This window comes from Camelus ferus, chromosome 27, assembly GCF_009834535.1.
Source record: "Camelus ferus isolate YT-003-E chromosome 27, BCGSAC_Cfer_1.0, whole genome shotgun sequence".
Taxonomy (NCBI): Eukaryota; Metazoa; Chordata; class Mammalia; order Artiodactyla; family Camelidae; genus Camelus; species Camelus ferus.
In genome coordinates, this window is record NC_045722.1 from 1,963,098 (window position 1) to 1,982,607 (window position 19,510).

General features: G+C 52.5%; 1 protein-coding gene across 3 annotated transcripts; it reads right to left on the reverse strand.

The window, feature by feature from the left end:
- Positions 1 to 2,799: 2,799 nt before the first annotated feature.
- Positions 2,800 to 17,662, reverse strand: LARP6 (La ribonucleoprotein 6, translational regulator). 3 transcript variants are annotated; one of them, XM_032469215.1, is made up of 4 exons: positions 16,937 to 17,662; positions 8,121 to 8,331; positions 4,281 to 4,367; positions 2,806 to 4,190 (listed from the first exon to the last, which is right to left on the reverse strand). In XM_032469215.1, exons 1-4 carry the CDS (start codon positions 17,134 to 17,136, stop codon positions 3,300 to 3,302), a joined length of 1,389 nt encoding a protein of 462 aa, XP_032325106.1. In that variant the 5' UTR covers positions 17,137 to 17,662; the 3' UTR covers positions 2,806 to 3,299. The 3 variants fall into 3 exon arrangements, with proteins under 3 accessions (XP_032325105.1, XP_032325106.1, XP_032325107.1); XM_032469214.1 differs by having other exon boundaries at positions 2,800 to 4,367; XM_032469216.1 differs by lacking the exon at positions 16,937 to 17,662 and adding an exon at positions 6,076 to 6,113 and having other exon boundaries at positions 2,806 to 4,367; positions 8,121 to 8,263.
- Between the last annotated feature and the right edge of the window lie 1,848 nt (positions 17,663 to 19,510).

A 19,510-nucleotide genomic window follows, 5' to 3' on the forward strand; every position in this document is an offset into this window, starting at 1 on the left:
AAGGAGCAGGACGTGTAGGTGAAGACTGCTGGAAGAAGCTAGGTCACGTCTTCAGGAAAGTATTTTAAAATAATCAGTGACCGGCTTGTCTCCAAAAAGTACTTCCTGTGTGGTTCAGCCCCATGTGGCAAAAACCAAGCAGAGCCTTTTTCAACCCGGTCCCACCCTGGGCTGATGCAGTAGTAGGCAAGACCCAGGCTCTGGACGTGGGGCTGGCCAGCAGCTCAGGTTCCCTCCAGTCTAACAGGCTGTGGACCAAGCGAGCTGACGTTCAGGGAGACTTCCCTCCCGGATGCACAGCACGGCAGGACTGGGAGGCAACGTGGCCCTCATTCCACATTTAGGGAGGGGCAGCCAGCAATTTTTTTTTTTAAGTAGGGAAGTTACACAAACAGAACTCTGCTCTAGTAAGATGGGTTTGGTGGCACGCTGGGGAATGGACTCAAGGGGAGATTGGAGACAGGGTCCTGGGAGGAGGGGGTACGCATGTACGTAGGCGTGTGGAGAGGGAAGGAGTGACTAAGAAGCATTTCAGGGCTGGAACGAACAGCTCTGAGTTACTGCCTGAATGTGGGGACGGGGAGAGGAAGCTATAAATACGACCACCTCTTGGGCCCTGGGCATTCACCAAGTGCAAGTTAGTAAGCATTTCACAGGACTTAACTCACCCAATTCTGGCAAATTGTATGAGGCAGGAATTACCATCCCCCTTTCCTGGGACAGGAAACTGAGGCACAGAGAGGCTAAGTCATGTGTCAAATTCATGAGGATTTGAGCCCAGGTTGTCAAACCCCAGAGCCTCCACTCTCCACGTGCCACACAGTCTCCTGTCTAGTCTGGGGGACGTGGGACATGGTGGCGTCACTGGCTGGGACAGGAAGTCAGGAAGAGCAGTGTGCGTGTGTGTATCAGTGCAGAGGGAGGGGCAGACACGGTGGCGCTTGGGGTACGTGTGGAATTTGGAGGCTCTGCCAGCACCCCAAGTGGACATGTGTGGCAGGCCTCGGGCCCCAGTGTGGAGAGGGAGCTGGTTTCCATTAAAAATAATGAAGCATCTGTAAAAGTGCTGTTGGCTAGCTTCCCCAGTCAAGCTATTCCCGAAAGCCCTGCTGTGCTCACAAACAGGAAGCCCAGGTCCCTCCTGAAGGTCTGGCCAGAGGCTGAGGAAGATCAGGTTCATCGCAAGGTGCTCGGGGTCTCTGGGCCGCGTGGAGGAGACCCAGCCCCAGCCCTGAAGGCGACACCCTCAGTTTATTCCAGGTCCCTTCCTCGTCCAATGGAGCCGTGCTTCTCAACACGGCCTGCTCTCTAGTCACCCAGGCCTCCTCCAGAACCAGTTACATCAGACTGTCTCGGGCTGGGCACAGCTCTCCAGGAGATTCCACGTGAGGCCCAGGCTAAGCACCAAGAGCACAGGAGGAGGGTTTATCTTTGGAGACGATCAGAGAGCAGGCAGGGTGCTCACTAACAGCTGCAAAGTACTTTTCAGCTCATAAAGCACATTCACTCATCATCATCCACCGGCTGGGGGGGAGGCTGTGACTCAAAAAGAGAAAACGACTTGCTCAAGGTCAAACAGTTACTTACCAGAAAAGCCATGACTAGAATCCAGGTCTGCTGACCTCAAACTCAGGGCTCTTTCGTGAGGCCACACGGGGCAATGCCACGGACCAGAGGCCAAGCTCATCTGTATTCACATAGAAAGGCGAGAGCACAGGTACCTTTTAAAGTCACTGTGACCCATGGGAGCAAATCCTAAAACAGCTGCAGCTGTGAGCCAGGGCATGATGGGGCGGCGGGGGCGGCAGGCCGAGCCAGGCCAGGAGGAGCTGCTGAAGCCCAGGGGGCCCCGGGGGCTGCGCAGGATGGAGGGCCAGGGTGGGACCTGGAGTGGGCCGTGGCATTGCCCAGGTCAGGAGGCCTGGGGGCCAGACTCTAACTTTAGGCCGCCTATAGCTGTAGTGGTGGAAACAGCAAATCCAAGAAATTTCTGGAGGCATTAAGCAGTGAATAGGAATTCTTCTGGGCCTTTGGGGACACACCATCTTACTAACCAGAGAGTAATCACCTGCTAATGTGCATAGAGCTGTGTAGTAAAAAGTACATTTACTTTTTCCACTTTCACAATGGCTTGAGGTATTATCCTCCCATGAGCAAACCCAGTATAATAATACTTCACGGAGACACTGAGAAGACAAATGAAAGGATGGCTAGCCGGGGAGGGTACAGCTCCACCGAAAAGCAGCCAGCACTGATGCAGAGCCAGCCGCATCTCGGACACTGGCGTGGAGACAGTGCTTCCCGGGGGCGCAGCAAGGCTGCGCGGGGCGCACAACTCTCCTGAGGACACGGCACCGGTAAGCGGGGGGCGTGGGAGTCCACCTGACCTCCGAGTCGCACGATCACTGTCCGTACCAGGGGCTCTCAAATTCCTGCATGCACCAGAGCCACCTGCAGGATGTGTTAAAATCCAGATTCCGGGCCGCTTTCCCAGAGTTTTTGATTCAGTCGGCCTGAGAATTTGCATTTCTAACAAGCTCCCAGGTGATGTCGAGGCTGCTGGCCTGGGGACCGTATCCAGAGGACTCGGTCTACACCAAGCTCGGGACGGCTCACCGCGCTGCCCTGGCGAGCGCACAGGCTCTGAGCCCTCAGGCGCCGGGGGCCCCCGGGCAGCGTCCCGGCGCGCATTCGGGAACCGTCTCTGTTAGACTCCTCAGAGCCGCGGGACACGTCCCACAGCCTCGTGGGATGCACACGGATTCTGTCAGGCGCAGTCCACGGGTTCAGAGCCAGCACTCCCGGTCGGGTGTTTTATTATTTATTCACTTGACAGGAAACGTACATTTGGTCCCATAAAACACCATGCTGCTGGCATCACTAGTTGCTGGTGCGCAGCTGGGCCCCTCTGGGCTTTCAGCGAGCCCTCGCACGGCCAGCCGAGCGCAGCCCAGTCCCTGCAGAGACAAGCCCCGCCCCGAAGAAGAGACCCGCTGCCAGACCTTCCCGGGCCGCCCCCGTCCCACGGCCCTGCAGAGCCACGACCCTCGCACACGTCGGGCGCCAGCAAAATAACGGTCATGCTGGGAGGAACAGGGGTTCTGAACTAGACGATGGTCTTAAAACCAGAGCATACTGGGCAATTTATGTACATTACAAATATATAAATTAAGAGGTCTAAAGGTATACAAAATCTTTCAGAGGGGACTTAATTTCATTCTGTGTCATGCCAGGAACTTGTCAGGACCTCGAAAACAAGGGGGATTTTCAGTGGAGCTGGTATTAAAAATAGAAGGAATTTATACACAGGCCCGGCTCCTCTCGTGTCCGCCGTGGAACCCTCTGGTGTCGTCGGGGCCCCGGGGAAGCCGCAGCACCCCCACGGGGAGCCCGTCTGCAGTCTGCATCTTCCGGGAGAGCAGGGGACTCGCTCTGGGGCTCTTCTCCTGCGCCCCCATCTCGGCTTGGCGGCGCCTCCGAACCCAGGGGCTGCCTGAGGGCGTGACACTGCTGTCTGAGGAATAATCCGTGCCCTTGCGGAAGCTCTCGGGACTGGCGCTCGGGTTCAGCCTACCTTCCTCGGCCAGCGGGGACTTTCTGGAAACGCCTTTGCGTTGAGCCAAGGGGCTGCTCCAAGGGCTCGGGCACGGGGAGGCATTCGGGCTCAGGAAGAGACTCTGGTGGCCGGCAGGGCTGAGCCTGTGGGCGGCCCCGTGTCGCCGGCCAGCCGTGGGGGACGTGGGGTTGCTCTCGGGGTCGGAGGAGCCGCTGGCGGAGGCCTCATCCGCCGGGGACTGGAGCTCCCCCACTCTGCGGTTCGGGGACTTGCCCGGGTGGGCGCTCGCCACGGGCTCCTCCTCCTGGGCCTTCTCCCTAGACGGCTTCTTTCTGGGCGGCTTCATCCCAATCAGGACCGCCTTCATGCCCTCCCTGCCCCGAGACTCCGTGATCATGAACTCATGGGCCCTGACGGCGGCTTCCACCTCCTCGAACTCCACGATGGCGCACTCCTGGGTCCCCACCTGGCTGTAGCGGCTGCTGATCCTCCGGATGTCTGGGGGCAGCTCTCTCCCAGGCTTGAGGATTCGCACTGATGAGATGACCCCAAAAGTCCCAAACAGCTTGAGCAGGTGTTCCATCACCGTCTCCTGCACCCTTCCATTCTTCTGGGGGGTGGCCAGGGTCCACAGCTTGGGGGACAGGTAGAGGTCATAGATCAGGAGCATCTTGCTGGGGAGGTTCTCATTGGGGAAGAGTGGGACGGGGGTGGTCCTCCTCACCTTCCGGTGGTCCTCATTCAACTCGAGGGTCCCTGAGTACTTCAAGGCATGCGCTGTGGTTCTCCAGTCCCGTGTAAGGTGTTTCACCTGAAGAACACAGAGCAAAGAGGAGATGGCACCTACTGTCCTTGTCCTGCGGGTGTCCCCTCTCTACAGCCTCCCTCCCTCCTTGCCTCAGCCCTGTAACACTGCTGTCTAGAATCACAGCTGCTGTGTGCAGACACCTAGAAACCACGGGAATGAATGAACACACTTCCTACAATGACAGCACGGTTCAGAGCAGGACTGCTCAACAGAACTTTCCGTGGTGCTGGAAATATTCCATTCTGTGAGAGTTTATAGAGGTTAGACCTGCAGGCTCTGGAACAAGGCTGCTGGATACACAAATCTAAGGTCCACCTTTGAATGGCAGTGAGACCTGAAGAGTTATTTGACCTCTCAGTGCCTCAGTTTCCTCATCTGTAAGATGGAGACACTAACAGTGTCTACCTCACAGAGCTGTCATGAGGATTAAATGAGTAAGTAAATAAATGTATGCATATCTACATCCAGACACACAATTTACATACATAAAACTCAGAACGGTGTCTAGCTCACAGTGAGTACTCAATAAATACTATGTGCCATCCTAATTTCAAATATCGCATGCTACCATTTTGACAGGACTCAGATTTTAACTCTTGAATTGTTCTCTTAAGTTGTATTTCCGCATTTCTGCATTTGATACACAGAAGGTTCCTAAAGATCATTCCATATCTCCTGAAAATGACATGGGTTGTTTTCAACTTGGAACTAAATCCAACTTGGGCGTCAAGGAGAATGACGAAACAGTCCCTCCCTCCTCCCCTCTTAGTGGAAACTGTGTGTAACACTGCTGCAGCCCATGGAGGCTCTGTTTATATCGTAAAGCAGTAATTTTCGAGAGGGCCGCTTCCGGTGCAGCGACGCCAGGGAGAATGAGCCATCCCAGAAATGGGAGTGGAGGCGGGCAGGGTGTAACCTGAGCCAGGAGCGGTGAGATCACCCAAGTCCTCCGAGGCCCGGCCAGGGCAGTCCCTCTGCAGACCCACCCTGACCCGAACGGGAACTTCCCGGAACCCAGGAAGGGAAGCTCCCCAGCAGGGCAGGAGCGGGGGATCCCGGCAGGGCTCTCAGGAGTACCGGCAGGCTCCTGGAGAGAGGACACTGTCCACTGTAGCCTGTGGCCTCTGGATGAAACGGCCCAGACTGGGGCTTAGGGTGCAGGAACCATGAGTCACCTACACACAGAATCTTGATCTGATCACTGTGACACCGGCCACGAGAGAAGCAGGTCCAGGCAAAGGCCGGACTTTAGGTGGACAGAGTCATTGAGGGGTCCAGGAAAGGTGAAGAAGATGAGCACAGGACAATTCCAGGTCGTGGGGCACCCATGCAATGGCTCTGTCGGGGTGAGACATGGGGGTGGGGTTGCTTCTCCATCACCAGTCAGGGAGTGAGCACTCAGGAGAGGAGGGGGAACCTGAGCAAGGAGTGCCTGGGGGAGGGCCAGGGCCATACTCAGAGGGCTAGAGAAGCTGCTGGAAGCCATGGCCGATCCAGAGAGAAGCAGGACCCAGCGCCCCTCCAGAGCAAGGAGCAAGGGCCACCGGGAACCCTCGGGTAGGTCTGAGCATCCCAGGCCTGGGTCTGTGAGCTGGGGAAGGAGGGCCTGGGTGTCACCTAGGACGAGGACCCAGGGAGCTGCAGTCTTTGTGCGGTTCCAAGAAGAACTTGGCAAGACTTTCTGAAACTTTACGGTCGCCCTGTTTGTTACCTTTGTCAAATACGTTTCCATTATGATTGGCAGGAAGCCTGTAGAATGAAAAGGGTCTTTGCTGTCATTTTGGAAGAGCTGTGTCTGCTCTGCAGCCAGTTTTCAACAGAGGAGAACCCTCCTAAATAGATCCAGTAAGTGGCAGCTTTAAAAGGAAAGAAATGCAGGCTTACTTTCAGGGAGGAGTAAGGGGAAAAACAGGATGCTCCCACTGGCTGCTTCATTTCGGGTCCCCCACAAGCACTGTCCACATGGGGGCTTCCTCGCTCTTCTCTGGACACGTGCAATGCTGTGATTTATGCTAAGAAATACGGATGTTTCTTCCAGGGATACTTCATCCCTGGTCCTGGCACGAGTTCCTAAGACCTTTATAAATCCCCGAGTGACAGCAGTACGCACAAGCAGCACCTTTAGTTCTAACGAGGCGACTCGGTGGGCTCCAGGATGGGGGCTGGTCACCAGAAAGACCAGCCATGACAGAAGCTTGGAGCCTCTCCATCCTCCAGAGGAGGGGAGGGGCAGGAAAAGGGGTTAATAATGGATCATGACGACACGACGGAGGCTCCATAAAAATCTCAAAAGTAAGGGTTCAGAGAGCTTCTGGGTTGGTGAACACACCCACCTATGGAGGGTGTCACAGCCCAGCTGCAGGCGGACAGAAGTTCCTGCACTCGGGACATCCCTGAGTCTGGCAGCCCACCTGTGTCCTTTATTGTGTCCTTTAATAAATGGGTAAATGTCATCAGGTTTTTCCCTGAGTGCTGTGAACTATTCTAGCAGATAGTCGAATCCAAAGGGGCGGGGGTCACAGGAACCGGCAGTTTGTAGCCAAGTCGGACGGAGCTGTGGATCCCCGGGGACGCGCTACCATTCACTGGCATCCAAAGTGGGGACACCCTTGTGGGACGGAATCTTTAACCTGTGCTGACTCCACACAGATTGTGTCAGAATCAGGACCCCCAGCTGGTGTCGCAGAATTGCTTGGTGTGGGGAAAACCTCTCCCACATTTGGTGTCAGAAGTACCGCAAGGAGAAAGTCAGTTTTTCTTTTAAAATGCAAAATGCCCGTTCCCTTCTCCTGTACCTTGAAAACTCCTATTCACCCTCCAAGATCCCATTTCAAGGTCACCACTTCTGGGCAGACTCCTCAGTTCTCCAGACTTTGCCAGGGCGGGGGGAATACATTCATTTTGCATATCCTGTACCTAACACAGCACTCAGCATATAGAATAAATATGTTCGATGAATGAATAAAGGAGAGAGATCAAGAGGAGAGGGCAGAATGCACCAGCAGGTGAGGCAGAGAAGAGCTGGGGGGGGGCCTCTCCATGATTTGCTGACAAAGTGCACAAGCAACTTGGCTGGGACCCACTTGTTACACATCCCATTATGCAACAGGCCGCGTGGGCTTTTCCATTCTAGTAAACACACTTCCTCCACGGGAGACACACTGTTTCTACTCCAACTGGCCTGTCAGCTCCTCAAGAAGTAGGGAATTCACAGCCCAACTGCTAGATCTGTGTAGGAGAGGCACGCAGGCTGCTGCCTTGACGGCAGCGAGCAGGAGGTACCCACGTCTCCATCCTAGAGAGGAGGACGCGGGCATGACGCAGCAAGGGCGGCCACAGTCTTGGAGGAGGCACATCTCCCGAAGCTCCTTGCTCGTCTTATTTATTCAATTTGACAAATGAAAGCTTGGATTTTGCCTCGTTCTAGGCCTGGCAGGCGTCTCCCAAGGCCCCGAGCCCCCGTCCTGGCGCGGCGTTCTCCTGGCCGCCCACCTGCCCGGCAAGAGTGCTTAAACTGTACTGAGAGCAAGTCATGTCATTTCATAGCTGCCACCAGCTGAGATCCATCCCAGCGCCCCGGACCCTTTACCAGTGCGGGAGGTGCTCTCAGTAACCACCCTAATCCCCCTCCCCGGATCATTTTCCTCTCTTTCAGGGCCCAGAGGAAATAAGCTGTTAGTCGTTAGGTCTCAAGGGGGTAAACGGCATTTAGAGCCACCACCCAAAGTGCCCCCCAAACCCTCAAAGCGGCCTCACCTTCTTGAAGGACGTGAGCAGCTTGACGCTCACGTAGCCCAGCTTGTTCCTCCTCACGTGCTTCAGCAGGAAGGCATCCTTCTCCAGGTTCTCATCAGAAAAGTAGAATTCGATCTGATCCACCAGCTTCCTGATGAGCTCCTCGTCCGGGGGCTGCCACTCCTGCTCCAGGTCCTCACGCTCGTTCTCGCCCCCACTCGTCGTGGCGCCACTGAGACCACGGAAAGGAGACGCGGGGCGTTATGGGTTGAATAGTATCCCGCCCCCCCCATTTCACATGTTGAAGTCCCAATCCCCATTTGTCAGAGTGCGACTGTATTTGGAAAAAAGGTCTTGTAAATGTATCTGGTTAAAGATGAGGTCACACCAGAGTAGAGCGGGCCCTCATCCACACGCTCACAGGCAGCACCCCACGTGGAGATGAAGGCAGAGATGGGGGGAGGCAGCAGAAGTCAAGGATGTCTAAGACTGACCACAAACCACCTGAGGGTAGGGGACAGGCCTGGAACAGACCCTTCCCTAACACCTTGAGAAGCAGCCAGCCCCTGCTGACACCTTGATTTTGGACTTCCAGCCTCCAGAATTGTGAAGCAATACATTTCTGTTGCTCCAAGCCACCCAGTTTATGGTGCTTTTCACAGCAGCCCTAGGAAACTGTTGTGGGTCACATCTGAACTGGACTCCTCAAAGGCAGTGATCATAGGGCCCCAAGGGGATAGATTTTGCCCCCAACTAGCTAAGAAATCAAGCTTTTGAAACCAAGATTATTTAAACAAACACAAAAACACATCTAGGGACATTTCCGTGCTGCTTTTTCTCCATCCTGGTCTCCTGCCCCGCGCGGGATGGGACACGGCTGGCCACCTCCCTGTGCCCTCCCCCGGCTTCTCTGACCTGTTCTTCCCTCATCTTTCTCCCCATGTGACTGCCCGTTCAGACCCCCCCCCCCCACGTCTAAATGTGGGTGCCCCCAACGGCCCTTCCTGGCTCTGTATCCCTGGCAACCTCTGCAGCTCATCCCATTCGAATCTGCTCTCCTGCAGCCTCCGTCCTGCCCCACTCCTGAGCCCCGGTCCTCAGTTCTACCTGCTGCCTGACGTTTCCACGTCGGGGGGTGTTGCCTCAACATCGGCGTGTCCGGAGTCAAACCGCGGGCCTCCGGAAGGACTGACACCTGGGCCCGCGCACCAAGAGACACTCTGCCCAGGAAGCTCGCCTTCTTTGCACACAGACTCTCAGTAAACGACCCATAATGTGTTGGGGGTGCCTCACATCAGTTATTTGCACCTGGTAAGCACACAGGCAGTTAGCGAGGGATTCTGGAGCAGGTGGGCAGCCCTGGGGAGGTGACGGAAAACTCCAATGCGAGTGCAAAGGTGAGCTTCTGGCACCCAGAGGACCCCGCCCTCTGCCGCTCTGGGTGCTGCCAGCAGCTCCGGTATCTCTCACGGGGAATCTTGGAAGAGCAGGAAAGACTGTTTTATATCTGGAAGCCAGAGGCACCGTTCCTTGGTTCTTGCAACAGCCTCTGAACAGAAAAGACCCTACTTCCTTCACAGACTTAAAAGAAGTTTATATTCTTCCTATAAGAACACTGGCAACTTTTTGTCACAACCATCCTGTGCTGCGTCTTCCCTCCCGAACTGGCCCCGGTGACCGCCCGTTCTCTCCTCTGGGAGCTTCGGCTCCACACCTGACGCGCATCTCTCCGCTGTCTCTCCTGCCCCCGCGCTGAGTCAGTCACCAAGCGCTGGCTTTACTCTGCAGTGTCTCCCATCTGTTCTGCCTTTTCCATCCCAACTGTCCTCATCACTTCTCCCTTGGACACTATTAATAGCTCATCAAAAAATAATCCTTAAAAATTAAAGTAATACATACACACAGCAAAACCCAAAATAACGCAGTGGGGAGCTCACAAAGCAAGCAACGCTGCCCCACCCCGCCCCTCTGCCCCGGGCGCTGCCTCTGTCGGCCATTTAGTCCCTGTGAGACTCGCCTTTCGGTTCTACAGAACAAGCCACTTCCCACCTGCCAGTTTCAGAAATTCTCTATTCCTGTCCTATTATGTAAGACAAGGATTTGGGGTCACTTGTCTCCCAAAGCCTCTTTTTCCAACTTTAAAATTTTTATGTTATTTTTGGGTTTTCTATTAGCCTTCTATTTATTTTTTAAATAATACACTGAAAATTCTATTTCTAATTTCTCAGTTCCTCACCCCATAAGATGTGCATATTATTATAATACCTTCTTTTCCTTCTGCTCTTCTTCCATTTCCAACTTCCCCAATTCTATCAGATGGACCTTTATTTCATTTTGTCGTGGTTCATAATATTCATAACATTTACAGGAACTACTCTTCAGGAACCCCTATTCCAAGCTTTGTCTACAGACAGGCACTGAATGCTGAAGCCAGTCAGTTACAGGTCATTGTCATGCCTGCGTCACCACAGGTCACCACAGGGAGAAGGTGTCAGCTAGATTACATTTCTTCTCGTAGGGACCTGAAAGTCCTGTTAGTTGACTGACCACTTGGATTGATTCTCCATGCCTCTTGTTTTCTCTCACATGGTCTGTCTTCACCTTTGTCTTTAATTTACATGCTAAGAGATTTCCTTGACATTATCTTCTAACCTTTCTCAGTGAATTTTTAAAATTTCAGTAATTATTTAGTCTCTAAAAATTCTTTGATGTCTTCAGATTGTTCCTTTTCGAGAGCATTCTCTTCTTGTTTGGTGGATGCAGTGTCTTATATTCTCTCAGGGCACTAACTGGAGTCTATGTAACAATCTCTTTTGTTTCTAACAATGTTGCTTCTATATCCTCTGGGGTCATTCTTTCCATTTAACTTTCATGTCATTGATTTTCTTCATGTGACTGGTAAACCAAGTCGTCTTTTTCTTTATTAAAATTTTAAAAAAAATAAACTTTTTTAGACTATTTTTAGATTGACAGAAAAGTTGTGAAAATAGCATGGAGTTCCCATATGCCCCACACCAGAATTCTCCTATTATTACTACCTTGCATTACTATGGTACGTTTACTGAGTTAATATTGATACACTGTTATGAGCTGCCGTCCACATTTTATTCAGATTTCCTCCCTTACCTATCCTCCTTTTCTGTTTCAGGATCCCATCCCACATTACATTAGCCACCACGTCTCTCTAGGCAACTCTTTTCTCTTGGCTGTGCCAGCTTCCCAGACTCTCCCTGCTTTTGACAACCAAAAAGACAACCAAATTGATAATATGATATAAAAACATGGGGGCAGATTCAAAAGATACAGATTCATCAGAGGGACCAGATGAAAACACACACAGGTATGTGCCAGCTCTGGCAAAGGCATCGCGGGAACAAGGACATTTTGGACGCCACTAGCAGAGGCCACGTGCTACGTCTGGGTAGCCTGTGGGTCCCAGCATATTTATTACAGAGATCATGACCTTCCTCTCTAACCCTGTCCTTGGCTGTGGTTCAGGGCCTGGGAAACAGTGCAGCTGGTGGGTGTCTTGTCTCTGCAGGTCTGTGGTGTGGAGCAGAGATAATGCACACAAAGTGCTTAGTTCCACATCTGGCACATAATTAGCATTAATAAATGAAAGCTTTCATTTTCATCATCCAGTACAGGGAAAAGATAGCCTTGTGCAATGACCCTGAAACATCACAGAAGAAAAGAAGCCTGGATAGTTTTGTTTGTCAAATGAAAAGCAAGTGTGTTCAGCGGTTTTATTATTCATACTAATATTTAGTACTGCAATTTTAAATCATTCTTATAAACTGTAACACAAACCAAATAAGTAAATATGTAAATGTTATTAGGAATCAAGATTTGCAGTGTGAAAAATAAAAGTAAAGCAAAAACCCTGTCATGTTAAATATGAATTGGAATTAGCAACATAAATTTATCTTTTACAAACGTATTTCCTACCTCTGTCTATTGAAATGCTCCAGGAGAAACTGGCACTTTTAATTCCAGGTCTTGGTTTCTAAATACCTTCCTACTAGTATTTGAGAAAATGGGGATTCCTGTGGAAATGGACGGATTCCACAACTGGAGTAAGAAAAGTACGAGTTCAGCCTAGAATGTCTAGTATTAGAAGCGAGAAGACATGCAGACGGCCAACAGGCACATGGACAGATGCTCGACATCACTAACCACCAGGCAAACGCAAATCAGAACCACAGTGAGATGTCATCTTGCACCTGTCAGAAAGGCTATTCTCAAAAAGACAACAAATAACAAGTGTTGGTGAAGATGTGGATAAAAGGGAACTCTTGTGCCTGGTTGGTGGGAATGTAAATTGGTGCAGCCACTAGAAAAACAGTATGGAGATTCCTCAAAAAATTAAAAATAGATCTACCATGTGATCCAGCAATTCCACTCCTGGGTATTTATCCAAAGAAAATGAAAACACTAATTAGAAAAGATACATGCACCCCAATGTTCACAGCAGCATTATTTACAATAGCCAAGACGTGGGAGCAACCTAAATGCCCATCAATAAATGACTGGATAAAAAGATGTGGTGTGTATATATATACAATGGAATGTTATTCAGCCATAAAAAAGAATGCCATCTTGCCATTTGTGGCAACATGGTTGGACCTAAAGGGTATTATGCTAAGTGATGTAAGACAGGGACAGACAAATACGGTATGATTTCAATTATATGTGGAACCATCAAACAAAACAAATGAACAAACAAAACAAAACAGAGCCATAGGTCAGAAAACAAACAGGTGGTTGTCAGAGGGAAAGGGGGCAGGGGAGGAGAGACACGGGTGAGGGAGATTCAAAGGTACAAAGTTTTAGTTGCAAAACAAGTGAGTTACAGGTAGGGACACATGTGGCCTGGGGAAGAGTCAGTAACTGTGAAACATCTCTGGTGACAGATGACAACTAGCCTTATTGTGGTGATCATTTTAAAATGTATAGAAATATCAAATCATTATGTTGTGTAATAGGAACTAAAATAGTGTTGTAGGTCAATCATACTTCAAAAACAAACTCAGAAGAAGAGATCAGACTTGTGGTTACCAGAGGAGAGGGCTCGGGGGAGAGGGAACTGGAAGAAGGCAGTCAAAGGTGTAAAAATTCCAGTTATAAGATAAATGAGTGCTAGGGATACACAGTACAACATGACACACATAATTCGCACAGCTGTATGTTATATACGGAAGTTGTCTAAGAGTGAAGCGTAGGAGTCTTCATCACAATGAAAACAATTTTTAAGTTCTGTACCTATACGAGATGACAGATATTCACCAAACTCATCGCGATCATCATTTCACGATGTGTGTGAGTCGATCGTTACACCGTACACCTCACACTCATGCAGCGCCGTACGTCAATTTTACCTCAATACAACTGGACGAAAATAAAAATAAACTGAGGGAGAAAAAAGCAAGAAGGAAGTGCTCAGAGAAAAAGGAAATAATCAAGCATTTCTGCCTCCTTCTTTAGGAGGAAGTCTTGATCAATCCCAGAGGATCAGGCAAAAGCTCCCTTTTATAGCAGACTGCCCGCTAGTAAATGCATGAAGAATGACAGTGAGAGAATCATCAATTTGTAATCCCCAGTGAACTGACTCAAGCAAGGATCATCAATGGATGCTAAAACCATTAGGCGAAAGGTCGCTGGTGAAAGAATATTCACAAGCAGCCCACATGTTACTTGTTAAATGCAATGGAGGGAGCACCCTAACCGAGAGGTCAAATTTAGCAGCACTAATGGTGGATGCCGCCTGACCTGACATAACAAAAAATCCATGGCATTGCCCTGGAAGTGTTCTTGCCAAAATATTTAATTGAATCTAATCAAGCCTTTAGCCCTAACTTGCAGTTTACAGGAAACACATGGTACTAAGGAGCAAGGTAAACCAGGTGATGAGAACATAGCCAGACCAGCCCAAACTGTGACACATTCCACACGACATCTGGGCTCTTATTTCTAAAATAGCAAAGCATTAAAAAAAAAGGTGGGGGAGATGCTCTAGGTCAAAAGATCCTGCAGAGATTTAACAGGCAAATGGCTCGAGAAACAGCTGTAAAACACAACGTGGGACAACTGGGGGAAACATGAATATGGAACTTGGCTATTGGCTTATCTCAGGAATTGTATTAGGGAATTACTGCTAATTTTCTTATTTGTAATAATAGTATCATGATTTTATAGGAGATTGCCATTATTAAGGGCTGCAAAATGAAGTACTTAGGGTGTAAGTTTTGTGTACAACATACTTTCAAACAGTTCAGGGAAAACTACGCACATCATGTATCCACCAAACCAATACTGCAAAATATTAACAACTGTTTAATCTAGATGGTAGGTATGTAAATGCTCACATTACTACTCTTTCTCATTTTATGTCTGAAAATTTGTATGTTTAAAAGGTGAGGATAAAAGAAAAGACATCTGTTTAGCGAGCACGATTGGGGGTGGGGTAAAGCTAGCAAACATTGGGAGGTTATAGAGATTCCTCCTTATTTCCATTCATCCCTTGTTCCCCAGGTACAAGCAGGTGTCGGGCTAGGTGCTGGAGACATGGGGAAGATTGCGACAAGGCGGTCGTCCTCGAGGAACTTGCTGTCTAGTAGGGGAGAAACACACGGATATTTCAACTTGGTAGAGAGCGTGCGATGACAGGGACAACTTACAGAGCGCCGGGCTGAGTGCTGTGCTGGGTGCCGAGGATACAGTGAAAGGAGGGAAGCAGGGTCCCTGCGTTCACGGAGCCCCTCCTCCAGGGAGGGAGACAGAACCACCGAACTGCAGCTGTGGTGTGCACCGAGGACTACAGCCACGCAAGGAAGAGGACACCAGCTCAGCTTTGGGGGAGGGATTGGGGATGAGGCAGCGAAGTTTTCAGGCGACCAGGAATCAGTCGGAGGACCCCGAGGCGGGAGCACAGAGACAAGCAGACATTAAACAGGACCCTGTGTTCAGGGACCCGGGGGGGAGGTGCTGGGGGAGCATTCAGACGGGCCAGGAAGGCAGCAGCAAGCTGAGGGGGCGACGTGGGTGGCTGCAGGTTTAGGCACTGGGGCTCTCTCCTGCGGGCCCTGGGAGCTGGCAGTGTTGGCACAGGGCGCTGGCCACTGTGGAGCCAGACTGGCCCGCACGGGGCGCAGCAGGTTCCTGTTCCTGGCTACACTCTCCTTGTGCTCTGGATGTTTGCCGGGGGGTGCGGGGCCCTCTGTCAGCTCCACTACCCTGAAGAGCCCCAGAGATTTTCTGGGGTCAACTCTACGCCATTGGGCAGCAGGAAATGTTCTGTGAGAGTCCAGCCACTGGAGCTGGGAGAGGAGGGCAACTCTGCAGGGAGAGTGTTGGGGGTGAGGGCAAGAAGCCCACCTGAGATCTCCACAGGGTCCCCCCAGAAACAAGCAGGGCTTTAATCTCTGCTGACTGTACACTCTCAAAATTTCGTCCCCTGAATAGGGGGCAGCTTTTGCGATAGTCACAGGCAAATAAAGGCAGTGGAGTAAGTCACTCTGGGCTGTTTTACATGACCTCTGCAGCGGTCTGGCGAGGCAGCTGCCTCCCCTCAGGACTGTGGGATGCCAGTGACTCATTATTTTTATACTCTCAATACTCAGCACAGAGCTGAGTGAATGAATGAATCAGGCTTTACAGTAAGTGCTGATCTACCATGTCATCTGCTGTGGCCCGCTTTCCTCACAAAACCCCTGCGCTGGACGTTCCTCCTCAAATACCTCCATCTCCACTGAACGGCCCCGAACTCTGGGACCTTAAATCCAGACCTTGTCCACGAGGGAAGGGTCAGGCAGTGACGGGGAGAGGCTCTGGCCCCAGCACCTTCCTGCCCCTGAGCTGAATATTCTCCCAAAGAAGTAAACACGTGCCTGCCAGGGGACAGTCCTGCAGGCCCTGATGGCTGAAAGCACGCGCTGTGTCCCAGAAGAGGGCCTTTAACGGGTGCCCCTTGGCATTTCCCAGATTCTGCAAGTCCTGTCGCTGCCCAACCCTCATTTCTATGCATTTCCCTTCAGCAGCAGAAACAACATCACAGTCCTGAAAGGCCTGGCTGTTAGCGGACACAAGACCAAGGTCTCTGGCTGATAACAAGGCTCAGGGCCCAGAGGCAAGGTAAGACAGGTGGCTTCTTGTGCCACACCAACTCCAGACCTCCCATTACCCAGGACACACTGCCCCCCACCCCTGCCAACGCTGCAAGGTGGTGATGCAAGCATGGAAGGCAGGAGGAGAAGGTGCAGGAAGATGGGGAATCCCCCAGCAGGGCAGGAGGAAGCAGCCAGCCCTGAAGTGATCCCAAATCAGGGCACATGGGCTCTCTACACCATGAAATTACTCCTCCTCCGGTCCCCAGCAGCCAGCAGCAAGTGTCTGCCCCCCACCACTCCATCCCATTTGGACTGATAAGCAGACAAGGCACTAGTGGCAACGAAGGCTAGGTGGGGGCCACTCTCAGGGGGAGGTGGGCCAGCTTCAGAAGTGAGGGCTGGGCTGGGCTGGGCTGGGGGTTTTGAGGGTCTCTACGTGAGCTCCAGAAGCGGAGTCTCCTCCTGGGGAAGGGATGGCGGGGATGGCCCGGGAAGGACATCCCCCTGGGTCCCGGAGCATGCCCCGGTCCCGGCCCTGAGACGCCCGCCGCCTGCCCCGGGAGCCTCGGGGGAGTTACAAGGCTGCGGCCCGGGCGCCACCCGCCGCCAAAAGCCGGCTGTGACTGCGCCCGGCGGCGGGGTGGCTCCAGCCGCGGTGCCCGCGGGGCTGCGGTCTCCGAGCTCCGGTGCGGCGGCCACCCGCTACCCACCCCGGGCCCGGGCCGCGCCTACCTGTGTCCGCGGCTCGGCTCCTCCTCGCTGGCGCTGCCCCAGCCGGGGCTGAGGTAGCGGGCCGGGTCCCCCGCACCCTGCGCCTCTGCGCCCCCCTCCTCGTCCTCCGGGCCCTCCACGTCCTCGGCCTCCTGGATGGCGACGCGGATCTGCACGGCGCTCTCGGGCCCGGGCAGCGGCTCCTCCCCGCGCTGGGCCATGGCGCTCCGGCCGGCGGGGACCGCGAGGCCAAGCCAGCCGGGCGGCGGCAACGGCGACGAGGGGGCGGGGGCGGCGCGAGCGGCGCGGCCCGGGGAGCACGGGGGTCGCAGCGCCCCGCCCCGCGCCGGCCGCCAGCCCAGCGCCGGCGCAGGCGGGGCCACCCTCCCCCGCCGCCGTCCCGCGGAGGCCCGCCCGGGACCGAGCGCGACGCCCCGACCCGCCCGGTGCGCGCCCGCTGCCCGCGCGGCCCGAGCCCCGGAGGACGCGCCAGCGCTCCCTCCTGCCGCCCGCTCCCTCCCAGGCGGCCCGGCGGAGGGGAGGGGCGCGGCGCGTCTGACTTGGCAGTTTGTGGGGGACTCCGGGGGTGGCCGGCACAGACAGCAGCCTCAGGGGCTCCGTGCCACCTGCGTGTCTACCAGCTGCCTTGCCCAGGCGACCGAAACCTCCACCGTAGGCCTCTCTGGCATAACCACCCAACACTGCGTCCTGTGAGTCAGGAACTTGGCTCCCGCCGTCCCCCGTACCAGCGGTCCCCAGAGTGAAGTCCTCAGACCAACAGCACCAGCTTGACCTGTGAACCTGTCAGAACTGCGCATTCTCAGGCCCACTCAGACCTCCTGGATCAGAAGCCATGATTCAGAACTCGTGTTTTACCAAGCCCTCCCAGAGAAGAGGTTCCCTAAAGTTTTAAACCCACCGCCCTGTATACCTCTTAGAATATGTCCTGAGTGTGGTAAACATCCAAGTATTTGTTGAATCAATAAAGGGATCTATTGAGATGCCCGTGTGTTAGAAACTCTGCCACCTTTTCACATTTAGCTTTAAATTGAGTTCTATCTCAACCCTTCAAATGTGACCCAGAAACTAGGCACAGGGGCATAGACAAGAAGGAAACCTCAACCTGCTCTCAGAGGCTCTTGATTGAGCACCCTACGCACTGTCTATCCTGTGAATTTGCTACACTAGGGCTTCAGAAGAATGGAACCCTGGATTGATACCTTTTGATATAGGGAAGCAAGTTAGGAGAGGCTCCAGAAAGGGGGTCTCTTGTGAAAGAACACCAGGCCCAGGGCTCTGGGCGTCTGGGCCAAGAGAGACCCAGGGGCACAGCAAGGACAGCCCCTCTTTCTAAGGTTTGACCGGAATCTGCGTCCCTTTCACTGTTAGCTCCCTCTTTTGACAGAAGAGGCCTGAGAATGAGTAAGTGAAGGAAGAGGGAGATCCCTGGTGTTCTGCCCCCGAGCAGCTCACAGCCCTGGGTCTGAGCTACGGGGCGGAAGAGGCAAGAAGTCCAGAGGATCTTTTCCCAAGTCAGCTGTGCCTCCCTCCAGGGCTACCGTTGCTAGAGGACCCCCACGCACCTGGCCCACCACTGTGATGAGGATCAAGAGGAGTAAGATTTGCAAGCCCCCCCATGCTTCCCGATCTGAGCCTTCAGTTCCTAAGTTCACAGGACAATACGCTTCATCTCATTTAAACTGTTCTAGGTGGCAAAGGCTAGAGGGATTATTGTCCCTATCCACGACAATGACTCACACTTGTGCCAGGTTTGGATTCATGCAGAGTTCATGCATACCTTATCTCAGGGTTCCCAGCTACCTGATCTTAAGAGTGCCCTGGGGACTCTTCTGCAAATACAGATTCCTGGTCCTCTACAGCTTGAGAACTGGCAGGTGGTGGGTGAGTCTGATCTGCAGAGGGGTTTTATTTGGTTGGATCGCTTTTTGAAAAGATCACTTGAATTTATATGCCCTTGGACCCAAATATATCTACCCATGCTGATTTGGGTATTATTTATTTCAGATTCTGCATAAAGGAATTTTGGATCTAGAAAGGATAACATACACCACCCAGCCCTGAGCTCCTCCTGTTCTGGATTGGGTACCCAGAAGAGTACAAACTTTTCTGCCAGAGCCCCACTGAGAGAATCAAATGCAAAATTTGCATGAAATTTATAAGGCAACTTCACACTTGATTTGATTAGTCCTGCCCACACACCTCATCATTTGTGTCACCGATGAAGGAACCAGGCCTTTTAAAGGGCCCCTCTGGTTTCCAGCTCCTTCCTTCACAGAGCTGTGGCCAGGGAGTGAGGCCAGTTCCTCCGGGGCCTATGTTGAGCACCATTTCAGGGAGTTTGCATCAGTACTGAGATGATCAGCAAAGTCTCCTTCAACAAAATCATGACCTCAGCCTGCAGTTGGCACTGTTCCCTTTCCCTGGGATCTTAAGAGCTCATTTTTATAGTAAACTCAAACTGAGACATGGCTTTTTCCCATAGTTTCTGAGGATGAAACAAAAGGAAAGACATTGACAAGGCATCAGGGTGGCCTGAGGTTAAGTTAAAGCAAAAACTTAAAGCTGAAAGCCTGT

Bases quoted from the DNA above. Each gene is read 5' to 3' on its own strand.
- LARP6 (XM_032469214.1), bottom strand. From the start codon at position 17,136: ATGGCCCAGCGCGGGGAGGAGCCGCTGCCCGGGCCCGAGAGCGCCGTG. The intron at 8,332-16,936 runs GTAGGCGCGGCC...CCGTGGTCTCAG, and splicing joins GAGCCGAGCCGCGGACACAG to TGGCGCCACGACGAGTGGGG. The intron at 4,368-8,120 runs GTGAGGCCGCTT...TGTGTTCTTCAG, and splicing joins TGCTCACGTCCTTCAAGAAG to GTGAAACACCTTACACGGGA.